At 42.0% G+C, this 21,008-nt stretch overlaps 1 protein-coding gene across 1 annotated transcript in view; it reads right to left on the reverse strand.

The window, feature by feature from the left end:
- SMAD3 (SMAD family member 3) overlaps nt 1–15,589 on the reverse strand; it is a 79,859-nt gene extending 64,270 nt beyond the window's left edge. Inside the window, exon 1 of the mRNA XM_037393388.1 lies at nt 15,384–15,589. Coding sequence (XP_037249285.1) covers nt 15,384–15,589 — 206 coding nt within the window. The remainder of the gene's footprint in view (nt 1–15,383) is intronic.
- Between the last annotated feature and the right edge of the window lie 5,419 nt (nt 15,590–21,008).

Consider the following 21,008-nt stretch of genomic DNA (forward strand, 5'->3'; position numbering starts at 1 on the left):
TATCTCCAGAGCTCAAGTTCTTCATTAGAGGACATGACCACCAACAGGCCACCTACCTTACACAATAAGACATCATTTAGTCTTCTCTTTGAAGGGGACATCAAAAGGCATAAAGGAGTCTGCATCTTCAGCTCTAGTTACTTCAGAGACACCTTGTAACCACAGTTACCAAATGGCCAACTGTAATGGCTTTGCATGTGGTTAGATGCCTGTTCAATAAGGAATCACAACATACCTATCTGCTAGTAAAGCCACAAACTTGTATTGAACAGTCCCTGGTAGCAACAGTGACAAGAAACTACCACTCAGTGGTGTAGGATGTGAGAGAACACCACACTTCTTCACAGTCACGTTCTGCAAAGTCAAGCAGTTCATCCAGTGAGTAACAGACCTGCAGTGGTGTGTAGGTAACATGAACTATGCTTGTAGAAGTAGAAACCAAGAATAAAATTATGTTACTGATATATCATTACCATAATATGTAGAGATATGACAGCATAAAATTACATGGAAATGAGAATATTTGGAGTTGTCATTTCTGTCAAAATTAACTTGGCTTCCCAACAATGTTAATGAGACACAGAAGCACAGCCTGAGATGTCTAATCTATCCAAATCCACTCTGCCATTTATTGGCACATTAAGAAAATATCTGGGGTTACAAGACAAAAAAATTACTGACAAATAAAAGTGGGGGTTATTGCTATCTCACCTTCCACCAACATAATGCCACTTGCTACAACAGCTGGCTTGGATGCATCTGCCAGCCAACTGCATGTATTCACAGTGGCTTTCAGGTTCTTCACCCTGTGGAAAACTTAAAAATTCCCAAAAGACAAGACTGCATGAGCAGTTTCATCCCTGTACACTGCAGCACCACACACACATATTTTCCTTAGTCACCTCTTCTACAGTCCCTGAAAACCACTACAGTAGATACAAACCTATGCAAATTTTAAACACTTCGCTTACTCCTCCTCCAGTCTTTTGAGCCAGGAGATAACAGCAGAAAACAAAACCGGAGAAAGGTTATCCTATGAGCAAGCCTGCACACTGCATTCCCAAAGGACTGCCAACTTCAGATTAAGCAGCAGACCTCAGTCCCCATGATAGCTACAAAACAAACTACACATATCAGTTTTTGCTAAACAAGAAACATGTTTGTCTCTTGTTTATTCTAAATACATGTTTCTTCTAAAAAAGCTAAGTTCCTTTGACTAACAACCTCACTTGCCGTAAAAAGAAAAAAAGTAAAAAAAAAAAATAATCCTGTAAACTAGCATTGGATCCAACTCAATATGAGGTACAATTTTTAACCAACAGGAATTAAGTTACTGAATGACTGGTAGAAAAGTTATGGCCTGTGTTTGGAAATAATCCTTGTCTTCTAAAAACAATTCTTCAGTGATTTAATTTATAGCAATACATTACATACACAGTTACACTGGACCAACTTTTAGCCAGTTTTTGACAGCACTCAACCCTCAAATGAACCTAGAAAAATATTCCATAGCTCCAAGTAGCACAGTGACTGCAAACCTAAATGATGAAATACGATATGATTTGTAAAATCAAGATGTGATTCTAAAGCAAAAGTGCAAGAAAGTATTTTACACTTCCCCAGTTATTCCCTCAAAGTGATGTAAATTCTCTGCACACGCAAAAATGACAGCCCTGAACTCACACAGGTGAAAAAACCATGTGATTTTCTGAACTAATAACAAAAATCAAATCCAACTCAGGCTTCAAAACCAAGAACACCTATGCCTGGATTGTTTTACACATTGTCACACCAAGTAATGCCTGTTTTGCTTTCATAAAAAAGAACATTTTTGTCATTTTCTTTCCCCTCCAACCACCTTCCCCTGTTGTCTAAGGTTCCCAGATGCAGCACAAGGAAGAAAAATAGTATTTAAACAAAAAAAAACACCCCAACTCCATAACAAACAAAGAAAACCACATACACACACAGGAGAACACAAGTCACAAATTAGCGCAGAGTCTATGGTCAGCTGCATCTCACAGGACAGTTTTCGCAGGGCCACACAACATCACAGCCCCTTCACCAGAAGGGGTGGAGGAATTTCACATCCATATACACTAACTGCTCCATCCCTGTGGAATTCCCTCTCCCTGTTTTTATGCCTCTGAAGCAACTCAAATCTCTGATCAGCAGTAGAGCTGACTGGAAAAACATTATCCCATTATTTCATTTATGTAGGCACATGTACATACTAAACAAGGGCTAGTCGTATTTTGTTCAAATGTTAATAGACTATTAGCTTTTTTTTTAATGAAGTTACAATACTTTTATTTTCTCCACAGAATGATTAATTAGAATACTATTTTCCACCTGAAGCTAATTCTACTAAGTCTTTATTTATATATATATACACATATTTAAAAAATAATATATACACACACAAAAAAAATGCACAATTGTCCTAAAACTTCCAATGGCCTCTCCCCATTCCTAAACTTCCTACTTTTCCTCTCTACTACTGAAGTGCACAAAGACTGTCAAAATGCATGTAATCAATGGTTTCAAGCTCAATCAGATCTTTCATCAACTATCAGATAAATTGGAAACACATAAACTTTGAGCATAAGCACTCAAAAGCCAAAGTAGTAACAGACTATTAGTGCTCATTAGCTCTACCTCCCACCTTTCCTCTTTCTTTTTCTTCTGGAATTGCTGGCCTGCCAGTACAGCAGAAACTCTGAAATGCCATCCTAAAATAGAAAGCAAGAAAAGAGGAAAAAAAAAAAGGGGGGGGGGGGGGGGGGGCAGGGGAGAACAGGAACTGAGAGAATAAGCAGAGTGAGAAGCTCTGTAATATAAAACTGTCTCCAGCTTCAAAGTCATCAGCCAATCATAATCCAATAAATGCTTTTTTTTTTTTTTCTAAAATCAGAACACACAAATGTCTATTTTTATTCCTGTTTAGAAGCAGCTATCTTAACAGGGCTTTCAAACCAGTAGAGCCTGGCATGCAAAGCAGTGACTTACAAAACTCAATTTCAAGCTATCACTTCCAAGGCCTTCACTTGTTTATATGGGTTTATTTGTTCCTGGCACACCAATGTTTCACAGCGCCGACACCATTAGCAAAAAACGGAGAACTAAGGGCAGGAAACTAAGGGGATGTTTACATGAAACTATTCTTTTACACCAGAACACAATTTAAGGTTTCTCCTTCATGACTGTACACCATACCATGTATCTAAATGACTATACAGTTCTTTTGATATCCTAAGACATATATTCTCCAAGTGCAATCATCAAGAACTGCAATACTTACAGATAGGTTTGAATTCACGCTTGTTCTTCTGGCCCTCAGACATACCAGTAACAGTTACTAGGTACCCTTAAGGTACTGAAAAATCAAGACAATAAGGAGCTGTTAAGTCTGGAAAACATGCAAACATAACGAAACACCATCTCTCAAGTATCCAAGGAGGTGTATCCTCAGCACTTTCATACCTCCTTTGTGTGCAAGTTGCCCAAAGAAGTTGTGAATGCTTCATCAATGGAAGTGTCCAAAGTCAGGTTGGACAGTGCTCTGCATAATCGGATCTAGTAAAAGATGTCCCTGGCCATGGCAGGGAGCTGGACTAGGTGATCTTTGAAGGTCTCTTCCAACTCAAACCACTCTATCAGCCCATGATTCTAAAATGCTAGAGGTCAATTCTTGTATTTAATTGAAAATTAGTTTTACGAATATAATTAACAATGCTACACCGTGAATATGATATGAATTGTTGGTATAATGCAGGAAGAGCAGCTTTCAAAACGATGACTGTTTTCCACCCAGAGCATGGGAAGATGCACTCTCAAAAGTCATGTCACTTCTACCTTGAGCATGGTACACTGTAGCAGGCCTTAGGATGTCTTCACCCTACATGTTGCTTTGCCTCTGCCCCCCATGAACCTCAGGTAAGTCAACTGAGTTCTCAGGACTTCACTCTCCCCATCAGCAAAAGGGGGCAAAAATCCTTCTGCTATAAAGGACTTTAAGATCTATGGTATAAAATGAGAGGTCACAAATGCTCCCCCTTCAATAGTGCATGGGCCCTTCACAGGCTGTAGGAAAACCACAATGAAAAGGTCTTTAAAAGGACTCAATGAATATTGCAGAGTAAAGGGGTTTTTTTTAATTTATTTTTAAATGGGAGTAGCTGACAGCATCGGAGTTTAATTGTTGTCCTTCAAAGCAAGTAACCATTTAAAACACACAATGACTAATCCAGAGGTTGTTTTGCTCTTAGGAAATCTAAGTAGCATTACTTCTCAATCCTCAATTTTACTGAGGAGATACATTAAACACACTGTTTCCCCACAGCAAGAATTCAAACTCAACTTGCTTCAATAGCTTTGAAAAGAGCATTTATTTCAAACTTGTAAATGACTTAAAAGAAAAAGCTTAATTAATGATGTTGTTTCCAGCCAGATGGCCAACTATTAGTTTTCAGTCATCTCTTTCAGAACAATTCACCAGAACTCTTCAGATGCAAAGGAGTTTTAAAGCAAATAGATGTGACCCCCCCCAGCACTCTCAGTGGCTGCTAAGATGTTCAGTAAAAGACACTGAAAAGTTTCGTTTTGCCAACTTGTGTTGCTGTGAGTCATGGTTGTAAAAGTCCACTAGGAACATCACAATTGCTTGACAGACACATTTATTTCATTTAACATTTTGTATTTGGATGGCATTAAATTCACATACGGTTATATAATACTACTTAAATGAAAACATGAGGCTACATGTATAGTGCTTCCCTTGGACTTGTGCTAACAGACTTCAAACTTGAGCTCAGTAGCAGACTGCGGTGATATGATGTGTATCAACCAGTCAAAATATTCCATGTGTACAGGAGGCACCAGCACACAGATGAGTAGATAAATATTATGCAAACCCAGTTAAAGTTTCTACGGAATTCTAATATTCTCACTGATGTAGCACCTACATATTTTCAAAGACATTTCCAAAAAAAATTGAAACTGCTTTCTTAGTACCAACAAGGTGCTGAACAGCAGCAGAAGCCCTATTAAAACTACCAAGGTATTGGGTTTTCAACATTCTACCTCTCAATTTAAGAGCTTTTCACAACTGTTATTAAATTCTCTGACATCCTTGTGAGGCAGGTACTGTATTTGCTAGTTAGTTAAGAGTACAAGCAGGTTAAAGATTTTGTTCAATGTTACATGGCGGTATGGAACAAAACCTGATGTTTTCAGTCTTCCCTAACCACGATATACATTCCTTATGCAGTAATCCACAACTGAAAACACACCTTAATTCAGTTATGACTGCAAAAAACAAATATGTAATTGTAACTCTACAGATGAACTTTCAGCCTATAGTTCCACCAAACAAGCAAAACCAGATTTGGGAAAAAGCTTCAATGATCAGCTGTCTGCCTACACACAAGTTATTTATGGCATCTAATTCAGCGCAAAGCTTAAGACAGTTTGCAGACCGCCAGCAGACTTTTACTGGAGACAGAAATCAGCTATAAAGTAGTATTAGCTTTGATAATCAGACAGTAATTATCTACTTCTGGAAAAAAAATACATTTAGTTATTTTGTAATGCTTGTTTCTGATGCAGTGATTTCAAATCAGCTGACTTCCACTTTCTACCATTCTAACAGTCATTTTCTGCAAAAACTCCACTGGCTGGGGAAAAAAAAAAAAAAGCCATAAGATTTTGAACAGAGAACAATAACATTAAACAGGCCAATAAGACAGGTTTAACTTACAGTGAAACTTATGTTAAGTCAGGTAAATTTAGGCCCAAGAAGCAGATATGGAAAAAGATTACCCAAATTGTATGCAAGTTTCACCATTCCAAGCCCATGAAACTCTCACCAGGTAATTAATCCAGGGTCTCCAGAGTTCACTGGAGTTTTGCTTGAAGGTTCCAGGCCAAGATCAATAAATATTCTAGACCTTTCCTCCAACAGGCTGCTGACTGTGAAAGGGTAGGTGTCATTAGCAGACCTCGTGCTCTTCTGCGTTCAAGGCCTATAATTGTGGGTGGGCTTTATCTAGGCCATGCAAGAGGAAACTCTGCTCCTTCCTGTATTTGTATAGCTGTGTAGCAGGGGAGGTGGGAAGGGGGCTCAGGGAGAAGTACATTAGTACATTATAAAGGCTTCACCATCAGTATGCAAGTTGGTTAAAAAAAGAGAGAGAAAGACAGACAAAAAATCCACAGTGAGAGTAGCCAAATGCCGCCTTCTGCACAGGCACAGGATCAGAAGCCAGCGCCAATGGCAAACCCACTGCCAGTGTCATCTCAGCTACAAAACATGGAGGGCCTCTGCCAAGCCACACCAATGCCCATCAGAAAACCCTCAATGAAACAAGAGCGAGAACTCCTCCAAAAACAAAATGTTTTGCAGAGAAGTATCGTTTTCAATAAACTTCCAGCTCGATCCTGCCTGGCTTCCCACCAGATTTCCAGCCCAGGGCTGACAAGTCCTGTGGGACTGGAGCCCTCTGGTCCCACAGACTCCGAGGCCAGGCTTCAAGTCCTGAAAAGAAGAACCCACAGAAGCCCCAAACCCCCTAAATTTAAAAGGGGAAAATTTACAATATTCAACCTACAAACACCTCTACTTTTCATTTTCAGTTCACTGCTTCCTTGTGTTGGCCTCGCTCTCCTTTCTCTTGCATGTAAATCAAAAGTAAATTTACTAAAATCCATGTAATTACATAAATGCAAAAAGAGTGGGAAAACATCCAGACTCCAGCTGCTTGTTAGCCTTTCTTTTAGGCAAAGAGTGCTTTTTAAACTCTGATAAAATTTTTCAGATACTGTTACATGTCTGCTACAAATTGACTATGCATCTGACTGAAGGGGAACAACAATTTGTTCAACAAATAATGATAAGAAAAGGACCTTCCTGTATAGTTCCACATGTATGGAAACCACAGACTTTGCATCCCTATGAAAAAACCCACATTTGGTCTTTCCGAGTATAACAAAACTAAAGGTGCTTGTAGTTGGGTCTTTGTCTTCCCACACAGCAACACTTAAATCCAGTTATTAAGGGAGAGGAAATCTGGGGAAGATGGTGTTCTCTAGCTGTTAAGTAGATAAAGTAACAACAGTTGCACATTCAACACAAAAACAAAGAGGCATTCTCATGTTCCATAGATGTCTTCTACTAAGCCCAATATTTTTGTGAACTTTAACTGTTCTACATCTGTGAAGAGTAAGTGAATTTCTCTTTTCATGTTCAAGCAACTAGAACAGGAAGGACAAAGTTTTTCCTCTTTTAATGTGAAAAAAAGAAGAGTCAGTATCGGTATCCATCATTCAACCAATGATGGCTGCTACTTCACCACAAAGGAGGAAATTTTTGTTTTGACTTCCTTTTGTAAAAAGATTACATTATGATTAATGAACAGCACCAATTCAAAGATACTCTCCAGCTTTTCCTAAGCAAAAGCTTAATAAGCTATTTCCTAAGCAAAAGCTTAATAAATTTTTCAGACCAGATAACTAAAAATTACAAAGAGAGCTAAGGATAGTCCACTTAATACCTTGACCCTGAAACTTTCCTTCCTGAGGACCCCAAAGCCTGGAGGAAGCAAGGGCCCCAGGCCGACAGACTGACTCTCCTGACACCTTGTCCCCTGCAATCTTCTCTCCAGGATTCACACACCTGACTTTTCATAAACTGATGCATATTCCTCCGCAGATAGAAAAGCTAATGCTCCCATTCACGGGGTCAGGCACACAGACCATCTGTTGTGAGTGTGCAAATGCCCTAAGGCAAGGCAGGCACACACAGAGCCCAGTCACACGGCTAACCAAAACCTGCAGCTTCTTTGCCCTCATACCCTCAGTGCTGAACTGAAAAGGTGTGTCTAGTGACAAATGAAATACATCAAGATCACTTAGTCACCTTTCCTAGACTTACACAGGTTACATTTCTAAATAGGTAGGTTTTACTGGATTTTTAAACACATTCTCTCAGGCTTACCAATGAGATTTATAATTTCATCACGTCTTCCACAGCAACAGCAGCTCCTAATACTTTAAAAATGCAATCAAATTCAATCCTCATAGAATAGCAAAATTCCAAACACAAGTAGGTTGAAAATCAAAACAACTACCATTTTTTCCCCATGCTTCCCAGTGGCCTTTCTGCAGTGCTCCTATCAGCTGACATCTGCTACTTCAGAAGCACACTCTTGATGTAAGCAAGGCCAGTATCAGCACTCATGTGGAGATTCCCCACTGCCAAGAAAGGAATGACAGTTCAATACTTGGAGCAACTGCTGGGGCACTCAATCCCACAGATTTCCTGACCTACTCATTTTGAATGACCTGAAGTATGTCTGCCCCGCACATAGCCATGTATGATAGAGAACCCTATCTTCTCACTAAATGAGCAAATCTGGATATCCAAAACAGTGTAGCTACAGCAGCTTATGTTTAACAGGCTTCTTAGCTGACGATGAAGATTTCCCATCCTGGAGCTCACACGATTTCTGGGTGATCCTCTAAAAAGCAAGGGGTTACTGTTTCTTACTTGGCTGGGCTCTTCTGAAGAGAAGGGTTACCTTTTTCTTTTTTCTTTTCTTTCTTTTGTTTTTAATGAGGCTCCTCTTACTATGCATAAGTTCCTGCTCACATTTGTGACCTATGTTTCTAAAGGATCAAGCCTTTAATACAGAAAGAGTGAGCTCTGGCTTTTTATTCTGTTTCTACAGAGCCACAGCACCAGTAGCAATCAAACTCTCCTGCTTGCCTAAGGGCAAGTCCCACCGTTCTGACAGCTATGGTAAAGAGATGAGTGCTAGATGAGTGCGCAAATGAGGATCAGGTCTAAAAGGCTTCAAAACATCTTTAAAAGCAGTATTAACTGCAACAATTGACACATTATTGTCTCTTCAGTTACACAGAAAGTTGTGCTAACAGTGACAAGTACAAGAGCCCAATTATTAACAACTTCCTTGTCTTTATGCTTGGACTCTAGTCGCATGTAACAAAACGTAATTAGCAAACATTTGCTAAGCTTGGTGGAGTCGGCCTACTAGAACTAGAGTGTCTGGACAAGAACCTCTGCCCTGTCTTTATTCCCCTAGCTCCTGTCTGCTCTCTTCACTGCCAATCAACACAATCAGCTTTGGACTGGAAAAAGCTTTTTACACAACACATCAAGGCAGACAAGGACAAAAGTTAATTAGGACTATTCATAAGCTTTACTGGAAGAGAGTGCGGCATCCCATCCCTGAAAATTTAATTGCACTCAATAGAGGAAAGCTAGAAATAATAATAATAATACAAAAAATAAAAAATGGAAAAAGATAATTTGGGAATAAAATCTGATTTCAATTTAATTCAAGCACTGTTTGGCCCTATTTATTGCAAGAAGTAGTTCATCCAGGATAACAGCATTACTGTGCATCTAACAGCATTAGAAGCTCCTAATAAATTAACAAGTGAAAATTAATAGCTGCTCAGTCCATTAAATCTTGTTAATTTTATTTTTGTTGCAATAATATAGCAATCACAAGTTTACATTATTAAACCAATATTTATTAGAAGAACTCATTTTAATTGGATCCCTGATGTGATAATCCTGTACAGTATGTATTTCTTGATTTCATCATTTTTTTGCATTTATTTCTCATTATATTTAAATGACTGCAATGTTCAGGGTCTTTTCCTAATACTATAAAAGTTAAGCAACCATTTTAAACATTTTATTTCACAAAGATTCAACACTTACTACACAATATAATGAGAATCTCATGAGTCCTTTCAGAAACTATTTTAAATATTTTAGTCTCTTGGGAAAGGGGAGAAGAAAAAATAAAGACAAGCTCTATGAATATTTGAAAACATCTCAACAAATGGTAAAATACATATTTTCCCCTTAGCCCATCAATGTTCTATACAAACACTGCTGTGTTGTCTTTCAAGTCAAGAGGAGTTTTACCACTGTTCTAATGCAAAATGTTAGCTGGCCCGCCCATCTCAGTAAAAAAGATAATTATATATATTGACAAAAGGTTTTGATTTGTATTGGCTGCTGACAGACAGATTACAAATTTGACAAGACATCTTACTAAGGGCTGGGTCTGCCGTGCTGATCCAGCAGCAGCTACTTTGAAGGAAGAGGCTGCAATGCTGGGCAATGCTTTCTCCCAACCTCCGTCCTTTCATCAGTTCCTTCATCTCTGCCAACATAACTGAATGCATAGTTGCTCCCTCACTGTTGTATCAGTATCATTATCTGAACAGTAGCTTTTTGTTGCTTAAAATGGCATAGTGTGGACTAAAAGTCAACTACACACGCTATTATCCAGGTGAATGTAAGAGGCAGTAACTCTGATGCAAGGGTGGGGAGAAGAATTTGGAGGGGCTGTGGGGAGGAGAAACCTCTGTGTCTGAAGAGGGTGGGGGCTGACCTTTGGGGAGATGGAAAGGGGGAAGATGAGAAAGGTACTGCCGGTCAGGTGGGACTGCAAGCAGAAAGGACACCTGATTGAAGGCCTACATATGCTAACTGTATTTTCACCTTTAGACTCGATCTGCAAAGTCATACAACCACAAAAGCTAGTTACAAAGAGGCTTGTAAAGCCATGCCTATCCTGCAGCTATCACCGCAACAGCTAAACTAGCTCATGTGGGTACAGCTAGCAGCACATTTGTGCCAGCACAAAGGTTAGGACAGGACTGCCCACAAAGCTAGGTCAGTACTGAGGTTAGCAGACACAGTTTTGTAGCAGTAAAATTGCTGGCAACGGGGAGCTAACAAGTATAATGGCCGCTAGACTGTTTGCACACAGGGATGGTACTGTAACCATCTCCAGTGCGCTACTGTTAGGTCAATTTAAAGTGCAGACACTCTTAAACAAAGCTATGCAATATTAAAGCTCCTCACACACAGGGACAGGACAAACTGAAAACAAGGTAGTTTAAAAATGGCATTAAAAAATATACAACTATGTGCATGGACACACAAAACCATGATTGGCCCTTTGCTTAGTTCTGAAACAGATGGCCACCAGTCTCAAAAGAAGAATATAGTTCATGGTCTTGCAGACAGCCTCTGACACTTACTATATTTATGTTTTTCATATTTCCCTGGTATCAAGGCAATCCTAAGAACATGGTCAATTCTAGTGTGTGGTCAACTAGTAACACAACAAATGGTATGCTTACACCCAAGATGTTCCTGAAATCACTTATGTATTATCCCTGGTTTTCCCGACCAAAATGTAAATCATGTAAAGAACACCTTGTTCAGCTGCTTTTAAGAAGTGTATGTGCCATGTTTCCATTGCAGTTGGTACGTTCTGTCCTTATCAGATGAGTTCCAGAAGAAATAACACCCACTTCTCTTCAAAACTATTTTCTAAATTAAAAAAAACACCACTTAAAAGAAGGTGTTCCTTACATACAAGAATCCTGGCTCCCCTAAAACCACTGGCGATACAAAAAAAATAAATACAGTAGTAGGTTCAAAAGAGAAATATGCATATGCATATGAAAATATATTACAAAATGTCATGAGATTTATGTCTTAATATATGTAGTACCACTAAAGCTCTCGAAACAAAGCATTTACTATCTTATCCTGTATTGCACAGCTTTTAGAAATTACTAGGTGCTCATCAAACATTCCTGGCTTCTGCAGTTCGGACCCCTATATAGGTTAAGAGTTAAACACTCATCACAGTTCAGCCTAATGCAATTAATTTCTAGAGTAAAATGCCGACGGTTTGTGAGGTGCACAGTACGGCCTCTCTTCAGATCAGGAATGGTATTAGAAACTCACTGCTTTTATCCCAAGGATGAAGTCCATGGGGTTCTGCAGGTATGTAGTAATGTCAGCTGCAGACTTTGCTGCCATCAGATTCCATGCTTACCATGCTTTTTGGTCTCAGAAGTGAATAGAGCCATCAAAAATTAAAAAAAAACCTGATGGCAGCTGGAGTAGACCTAAGCTTGCTGTCACAGCAAAGCAGAGAGGCTGCAAACTCAGACACCTGGCTGTGCTGGGGTATGTGCTAATGGCACACTACCCTCAAGCTTGTCTGGAAAGTGGTAAAAATGCCCATCCTTAAAGATGGGTTTTCAAAATCAACATAGCTGCTACAAAGGATGTATCCTAATGGGCGAAAGAATGTGTGTTTTCAACTTCTATCTCTGAATACAGCATGAAAAACGGTCTTACTGCCATGCAGACTCAGCTTGCTACAACACACTTAGGTCAGCTCCTGACACTGAAGCTCACCAGCTTAGTGCTCAGAGGTTTAACGGCAGCTCCCTTCTGGAGCAGGACGGACTTTGGCAGCCATGCATCAGATGAGGGAGGGAGGAAGGTCCTCTGAACAAGCCATTCTGTTGAGCACTAGTAACTGTGGCACAAGAAACAATCATATGGTCTGAGACTGGTAGGTTTTTCAGGTGGAAATTACTTTCTGCTCCAGCAGAAAAAAAACAAGAAGTAAAAATCCTGCCAGCAGAGTGTTACACTGGAAGGTCTCTCCAGCCTTCTGTTGTCTGCCACAGGTCCTTCCAACAGAAAACCTGGGGCATGAGGTGTCTGTCACATATCTTACAAATGGCGAACTCAGAAAAGTAATACACGCTGAACAAGTATACAAGCAAATAAAACTATTCATTGTTTAATAATCCATCATGTGATAGAATGTAGTATGTATATTTCCAGTTCCAAGTAGATAAAAGTGACAGCAGGAATAAATTTGGTATTCTAATTCCTTAGCCCTACAACAAAAAAAATTTTTTCTTGTTCTTTCTAAAAACAATCCCACCTGATCACTACAGGAATTTGCTGTGTAGCCCTTATTCCCATGAGCAATGTTTCTGCAAAGCTCAAGCACTTTTACATCTGAAACTTGCTTCGTCTCATGGATACAACAGCTAATTTTGGACTTACCCTACTCCTGCTGGGCCAGAGTCATCACTGGCATAGCTCCACTGTAATTCAGTCTACTGATGCATTACAGACAATGCACAACATGATCTAATCCTTAATGATGATTTTCCCCCCTTTTTCCCCCTCCCAACATACTTCACTAAAAAGTAAAATGATATAAGTAGAATTATTCAAAAAGAACAAACAAACTAACTAAAAACCACACTAAAATTGTCTTGATAACACTAATTTCAAGTGACATGATAATCAGATTCACAGATACATTAGGACAAACAGCATAGTCCTGAGAAGACACAGCTCTTAAAGTCACAAGGCCTGGTTATAGTTCCAGCTCTGCCACTTCTACACAAGCTGTTTCACATTTCCACACCATTCCCCAATCTCCGATATATAGATATTAACCTCTCAGTATACTGCTGCAGAAGGTCCAGCACAGACTAACCTAACCACACTCATTTGGATCTCTGTAATATACATACTAAACAACAATAAAAGTACATATAAAGTGTCATGTTTAAAAACTTAGTACCAAGGCATAAGGAGCTACCATCAAAATATGCTGACACTTCGCCCACACCAAGGTTTAAGATCTGCAGGCTCCAAGCTCTGTGTCATAAATGAACATGAAATGTTTTAATTTTTGTACAGATTTTCTTTAAGTGAGCAAGGTCTAGGAGAAACAGAAACTCACTTCTGTATGGCAGGAACAGCCAGGGCAGTCTTTGGACATGATAATATTTATGACTTGTGATATCTGCTTGTGCTGTCACTTATTTCCAAGCTTTAAAGTTCTTTTTCTAAATTAAAGCACTGTTACTCCAGCCATCTCTTTGCTTCCTTTGAATTATAAAATATAAGAACCTTCCTCCCCTATCTAAACCACCCTGTTACTAGTAAAAGAAGTACCAAGAAGCTTCACACTCTGCTCCCTAACAGGTCAGCATCAGCTAGACACAATACCCAGGTCCCATCAGCAGGGCTGCTCAAGCAAATTTTCTTCTTTTGAAATGGTTAAGTATTTCAGGGAAGCGGTTTAAATAAGGTATCATGTATGTGGAAAGCACACTGCTTACCACTTACCAAGAATTTTAAAATAAATGTTTTAAGGCATGTTTATCGGGTGGTAGCTCTACAGTTTTTGATTGCTGTTTCAAATAGGCAAAGCCAGAGTAACTAACAAAGGCTGAGGTGTCTATTTGTATTACTGGCCAAAATCTTTGCCACAGTCATTCAACCACCAAAAAGATAAGGAGACTTTATTTTTCCTTTAAAGAAACACAATAGTTGGTGGAAGAAAATTTTAGGAGTTCCAAATATCCACATTTCTACGCTACTTGCTTCACTTTTTCATCCAACAGATGCTGCTTTGTATTAGCTACTGCATATTAAATCATTCTGACAACCAAGAAAGCATACATTTGTTTGCGCAAGAGAGAAGCATGAATACACACACACAGAGATATCTTCTCACGCAGAAGCATACAATTATGGAGCATTCAAATATTTGGGATGAACTTTGGCCTTTGTTTTTAAAAAAAAAAGTATCCTCAAACAACAATCAGTAATAGAATCAGCAGTCATCTGGCTGAGCTCACAGAAATCAACAGATCTTCAGTAATAAAACACCACTTGTGGCCAGCTATCTGGAAGTTACTCAGAAAATTTTTCTTAGATGGGCCACTTACATACACGTCTTTTATGATTTATAATGGTCTTATGGTTCGATCTCAGAACGGAGGCTAAAAATAAAATCTACGTTAATTCAAAAACTGGGGGGAAAAATCAGTTATATTCACACTCACATGCTTTTTTTGCACTCCAAACAATCCCCTTCAGCTATGCCATTTGCATTCCCGATTTAAAAAGTAATTTGAAAACATATGCACAGCAGGGCTCTAAATCACCTCTTCACAGTAGTATCTGTCTAGCTAATATGGAAGAAACCAAGCAACCCAAACAAAACCATTTTCCTGACACATTAATCAAAAGAAAATCTTAATGTAGCAGTACTAGAGAACACGCTGAAAGTTTTGACAATGAGTGTCCACAGTAAGTATAACTGTAATCCAGAGCGTTTCCAACTTTTTTTTTTTTTTTTAATCTCGGCTGGAGACATATTTCTCCCCTACATTCCCCTCTTACTTTCTTTCTCTCTTACTAGACAGTAATCCAGATCTGTAGCCAGTTTGTTGGGGTTTGGTTTTTTTTAACTATATATAGAGCCAGGATAGAGCATGCAGGAGCGGACTAACACTGCACCGAAGTGCAGCGGGGCTGGAAAGCAAAACAAGTCCTCTAGCAGGCTGTGCCAGAGCACGCCGAGCCCCCGGGCAGGGGGCTGCTACCGAGGGGCCTCCGAGAACCCCGCGGCCGCCCCCTGCCGCGGGGGTAGGCGGGCGGGGGGCTGCTGTGCCCTTCGTTCTGTGTGCTCCCCGCCGCCGCGCACCCGCTCTACCTGGGGATGGTGATGCACTTGGTGTTGATGTTCTGCGTGGTGATCGCCTTCTCCAGCTCGTCCAGCTGCCCCGTCTTCTTCAGCTTCTTCACCAGGCTCTTCACCGCCTTCTCGCACCATTTCTCCTCCTGCCCGTTCTGCTCCCCCTTCTTCCAGCCCAGGAGCCGCTTGACGATGGGGGGAGTGAAAGGCAGGATGGAGGACATGCTGGCTCGCCCGGCAGGGCCCCGCCGCTGGCTCCGCGCTCGCCCCGCCGCCCCCCGCGCCGCTCCGCGCAGGCCCCGCCGCGCCGCGGGCAGCACAAAGCCCGGCCCCGGGCGGCGGTGGCCTGGCCTGGCCCGGCGCCGCGCTGCTCCGCCGGAGCCTCAGCGCCTCGGGCCCGCGGCACCAAACTTTGCCCGGAGTTCGCCGCCTCTCCCCAGCGGCGGCGGCGGCAGCTCCCTCCTCCCCCTCCTGCCCCGCTCTGTGTGCGCGGAGAGGCACCCACTCCAGCTCATTCCCAGTCTGTCTCTCATGCAAATTGCCTGCTGGCTGCCCCGGCCCGGCTTCCACCCCCTCCTTCCCTCCCAAACACGCTCACTCACGCCGCCGAGGGAGGGCGGGGAGGCGGCCGGCCCGCCGGGAACTCCGCTCCCCCTCCTCCCCGCCGCCGGCGGCCCCCGCGCTCCCGACAGAGGCCCCCGCTGCCCGGGCGGGACGGGGCGCTCGCTCGCTCTCTCCCTTTTCAATCTCCCTCCCTCCCTCCCTCCGCGCGGCCTTCCCGCCGCGAGCCCCCTCAGCGCAGGGCGGGAAGGTCCCCTCAGGGCCGCCGCGGCGGGAAGGCGCGTCCTCCCCCTGCGGCGCGGCTCTGCCCGCCCGCGCCTGGGCCCTCGCTCTCCCCGCAGCGCGGGGGGCTCGTCCTCCGCGGGGCCGGGGGCTCGCAGGGAGGGTTAGCGCGGGCGGGAGAGCCCAGAAGCAAGATAAAGAGCTGTGCCCAGGATACAGCCCAGCGAGGGGGAGGCCGCAAAAATAAACACGAGTGACAGAGTGCCCCTCGGCGAGGGGAAGGGACGGAGGGCCCTGGGGCAGGGTGGGGTGCATGCGGCCCTTGCCGCTGCCGTTTGCGCTGTGGAAAGGCGTGTTTCCACACGGAGACAGTTTAACTCGACCTGGTCAGCCCTACTCAGACCATCAGCAGCTTTTGTTTCAACCCCTTTAATTTACTATTCCATTCCCTCATCTTTCCACCCTGAGCACCAGGTAGGTACCCAAATAATTTTTGCCCTGTATCAGGCACAAGTAACACCCTGGAGATGTTTACTACCAGACCTGGTCAGAAATTCTCAGAATATTTTTGTCAGAGGACAGCAGTTTGTTCACATCTAGGTACTTTGTAGAGATGCTTCGTATTTGGCTGACTCAGGGTGGCATCCAGGTAAATTTCTAGTTTCTCACTTTCCATCACTGGACAGACTTGGCTGTCACACTTCTCGGCCTCTACCATTGCCCCCCCTCCACACTGACAAGGAGCCCAGGCCCTAAAAACCATGTAAATACAAGGCACAGCTCCTCAGGGCTCCACTTCTGTGTGATAAACTACTCTCAAATGGCAGCCTGGCACACAGCCGGAGGCTGGGGCCACCTGCAGAGTCCCCAGGTGCCTCCACCGAGGCTAGTTCGAGTTTCTGAACTCTCAGCTGCTTCACAGCTCCTGACAGCAGCTGCCCAGGAACAAGGGCTGAACGTTTCAGGGGACCTGGCTCCCAAACTCTCAGGGTTTGAGCTGAGATATGCTTCCCAGTTTTCTCCATCCTATCAGAAGGGATGATGGTGAGCCCAAGTTTGGGAAGCCTCCGGGGCTGCTTGGCAGCTCCCAGACACGCAGGTTCTTGCCAACCCACATTCTCATATTCCAGGTTCCAGTGTAACCCAGTGAGGAGACTCCTCGAAAGCCGGCATCCAAAAACTTCCCATGCCTGCAGATTCGAAGCAGCCAGGCATACAGATTGCCTTGTGGCAAGTTAGGAACCTATGGGTTCAGACAGTGTCTGAGGCTCAGAGGCAACTGGCTTGGCTTTCACAGGGATTTAAAACAAACAGCATGTGTAATTCCAAATTGACAGTACCAAATTTTGAAATCTCAATATTGGATACAAATTAAATACTCCCTTCTCTTTACTTCCCCCCTCCCAGCATTCTTACATTATTCCCCAACATGCATTCCCTGAGTGTCTTGAATTTTGGAGGCTCACCACTGAAATTTTGGACTGTTGCCCTGACCCAGTTTTTGGCTCCCTCGGTTGAGATGCCTGAAGTAGAGAGATGTGGAACCTCTGTTGATGGTCCGAACATCATTTGAGGAAATAGTTCTTCAATATCTCTGAAACAATGCAAAAAAATTTTTGATACTAATTACACTGAAGTCAGGGTGCCTAAATTACTGACTCTTGCTAGTGGCATTGACTTGACGTATATTTGTGTTTTTCTGAAAAGGCCTAGTTCCTGGTAGCTGATCATTAGTTAAGAATCTGAACTTTCATTTAAAAACATTTTTTTTCACAACTTTAGGGAATAACCTGAATATGTGAACCAAGTGAAATAGAGATGGTGAAGTTAAACGCATTTTTAATGTAGAAATGACGACTTATTATAATTTTAAATGTGAAGTTGAAAGTAATTTTTTCTATTTTCCTAATTTTCCCAGCATATTTCACAATTAAAAGAAGCCCAGAAGAAAGCCAGAAGGATCTGTCTCAGACCTGGCAAATCAGTACTACATCAGGGTGACCTCCATGCAGATTTCTGTGGGGACCATACCCATTTCTTTCTAGCTGCTCTGGCTAGAAAATCGTGGGGACCGTTCCATACTTTTTTCATCCAGAAAGTTTGCAATAATACTCAAATCTCATCTCTACACTCAGAATTCATGCTCTGACCTCCATTCAGCAAGGCTTCCAGAATTTTCTGTACATATTAATGGGCTAATCTTCACTCTGTTACAGTCATATTGCAAGTGATCAGCTGGGTAAATTTGAATAAGGAGAAGGAGAGGAAGAGGTGAGTGTTTTGCTCACACTTGTACAGTGATTTAGTGGCAAAAGGTTGAGTAGAATTTGCTAAACACTAAACCAAACTGGGTCTCACTTGTTTACAATCTCATAAATGAGGTAGGCAGCAGATCTAAACTCTAGGCCACAGCAGCACTGAGAACATTACTAAAAACAAATAAACATTTGGTTTTGGGATGTAGAATAAGTTTTTAAGATTAGGGACATCACATTTTATGGAACAGCTTGTATGCCTGCTGGAGTTACCTGTCAGAATGAACTGTTCTATGAAAATATGACTTTATGAACCCCTAGACAGTAATCCTTTATTTCAGAGAGTTTTGGACACTCTCATAGTGGAAAAATTAACAGACAGGAAAAGACAGGACCATCCCAGTTTTGCATGGTCTGGATCCATTTGCTGGTTTACAAAATGCCTGACGTCTTGCAAGCCACCTCTAGGCAGAGTAAGTTTATTCATTTTGTTGTGATATTTTTTTTCTTTTCTTTTAAAAAATCATCATCTTTGTTTGTGTTTGTGGCATAGTACAGGTTCAGGGATTTCACTTACTGTAGGTTGCTCTTACTGAAAAATAAAGACATACATAGTCTGCAGCAACATGAGGAAACCATATACTTGGTTCATATACTTGAAGAAAAAAAACCATACCTTTTACAGCTATCTTGCATTTCTTAACCTTTTACTAATACACTAGCACCTTAACAATTACTAAAGAAATAATCTTTAAATACCTTGTTTATTAATAGGATCAATCAATGACTAGGAACAGAATTTAAACTTTACTTCCACAAAGAGAAAAATTGGGGTCTGATTCAGGAACAATATAAAATTAGCATGAGAAACAAGAAGGTGTTCACTGAAGCTCACACACACATGTGTGTGCCTTCATTAGAAATATTTTTAACAGCTTCAGAGACTGAAGAATAGCTTCTATGCTTCAGTCTATGTTCCTTTTATATCTTTCAAGTAGTGAGAAGGGAGCGAGGGATTTTCAGGCAGGCACGAAGCCGGTTCCATCAGCTCCCGCCGCTCTCCCTGACACCCCTTGTGCAGGGGCGTGCTGGAACAGGCGGGCTGGAGGAAGCGTGGCCAGAGCACACTGTTCTCTGGCTATGCTCAGCCAACAGGCGGTTCTTCAGGGAGCCTGGTGCCTGCTGAAACAGCTCCCAGGCTGTCTTAACATGCAATTGTGGCTAGTTTGAAAATCAGGGAGTGGTTGAGAACCAGCTTCTAACGTACAGCCCCCATCCCTCTTTCGCTCACTGACTGAAATATTAAGTATAATTTCCTGTGTGGTCATTACCCGTATGCTGAAGAGCATTTCACAATGGCACTGGCCGAGACAGCAGAGCAGCAGGTGGGCAACCTGTGAAGTTCACAGCAGACAGGGATTTACTAGAACAGCTAAAAGAGCTGTGACCTCCTCAATTCCATTTGTTCTGCATTACGCAAGTAGCAGCCCCACTGAAGGGTGAGATAGGCAGCAGTGAAAACGAGATAATTTTAAATTCGGTTATATTCATATGCTAACTTGTAAATAAGGGCTATGACATTTAACTCTGAATCTATGTCACGTATAATATGCATAAACAAGGGAAAGTGTGGGAGCTTTCCTTGGTTAAGGTAATATATATATATATATATATGTAGAACAGCATTTATATGCAAGCAAACCTATCTTAATCACTCAGAACAAACCTACAGGAAAATAACTTTTGGTGTGAGTCACGAAAAAAGCAAGGTCATTCTAAGTTAATGTCTTCAGAGTTAACTTCAACGCTGTGAAATACACAGTTCAGGCAAATACTTTCAGGGTACAGCAATTATTCTTCTCTACATATGAGAAAACATACAATAAAAAGTTGCTTTGTTGAAAATTCATGATACTTAATACCCACAAGCTGATTCACCTGCATGTTCCAAGAGGCTTGGTAGCATAAAAATCACATGACCACCTCTAACCAAGGGTTGAGTTAATCCTGTCTATGCCTGTGGCAGTACCTCTTGCCTAAGGAAAAAATATGAGGCAGCAGCATGTCCAGAGCGATCTTTGTTCTAACGTACTTTCCACATTTTTGGCAATCGTTTGTGTAGGCACTCCTGAACTGGAGTTGACCTCCCCGGAGAGCCACGGATAGGCCATTCCTGCACTCCAAGACCTCTCTGCTTCTGACAGGTTTACAAGTGGCCTTCACTAGACCCCCATGTCCCATCTGGAACACAGAACAGAGCTACTCTAAAGAAGAACTGAAATTGTCCAGTGAAAATATATTACCTATAAGATTCCCTTGTTATTTATTTTACAGACTGGACAGTACTTGGTGACCACCCAGGAAGAGAAAGAGCAGTGTTGTGGTTAGGGCAGGTGAGTGCTTTGCTGGGAAACTGGAATATTCCCCTCCCCATCACAATGATCCCGTGTGATATGAGGCAACTTTCAGCCAAAACGGTGCATATTTTTTATGTGCACCGCACTCTCAGGAGGTCTGGCTGCTCCCCTGGGGTCGTGTCTGCAGCAGGGTGCACACAGCTGCACGGGAAGCTGCTGAGAGCTTTGCTTCAATAAAGCGGGACGTC

Source organism: Falco rusticolus, chromosome 7, assembly GCF_015220075.1.
Source record: "Falco rusticolus isolate bFalRus1 chromosome 7, bFalRus1.pri, whole genome shotgun sequence".
In the NCBI taxonomy this organism is placed as follows: domain Eukaryota; kingdom Metazoa; phylum Chordata; class Aves; order Falconiformes; family Falconidae; genus Falco; species Falco rusticolus.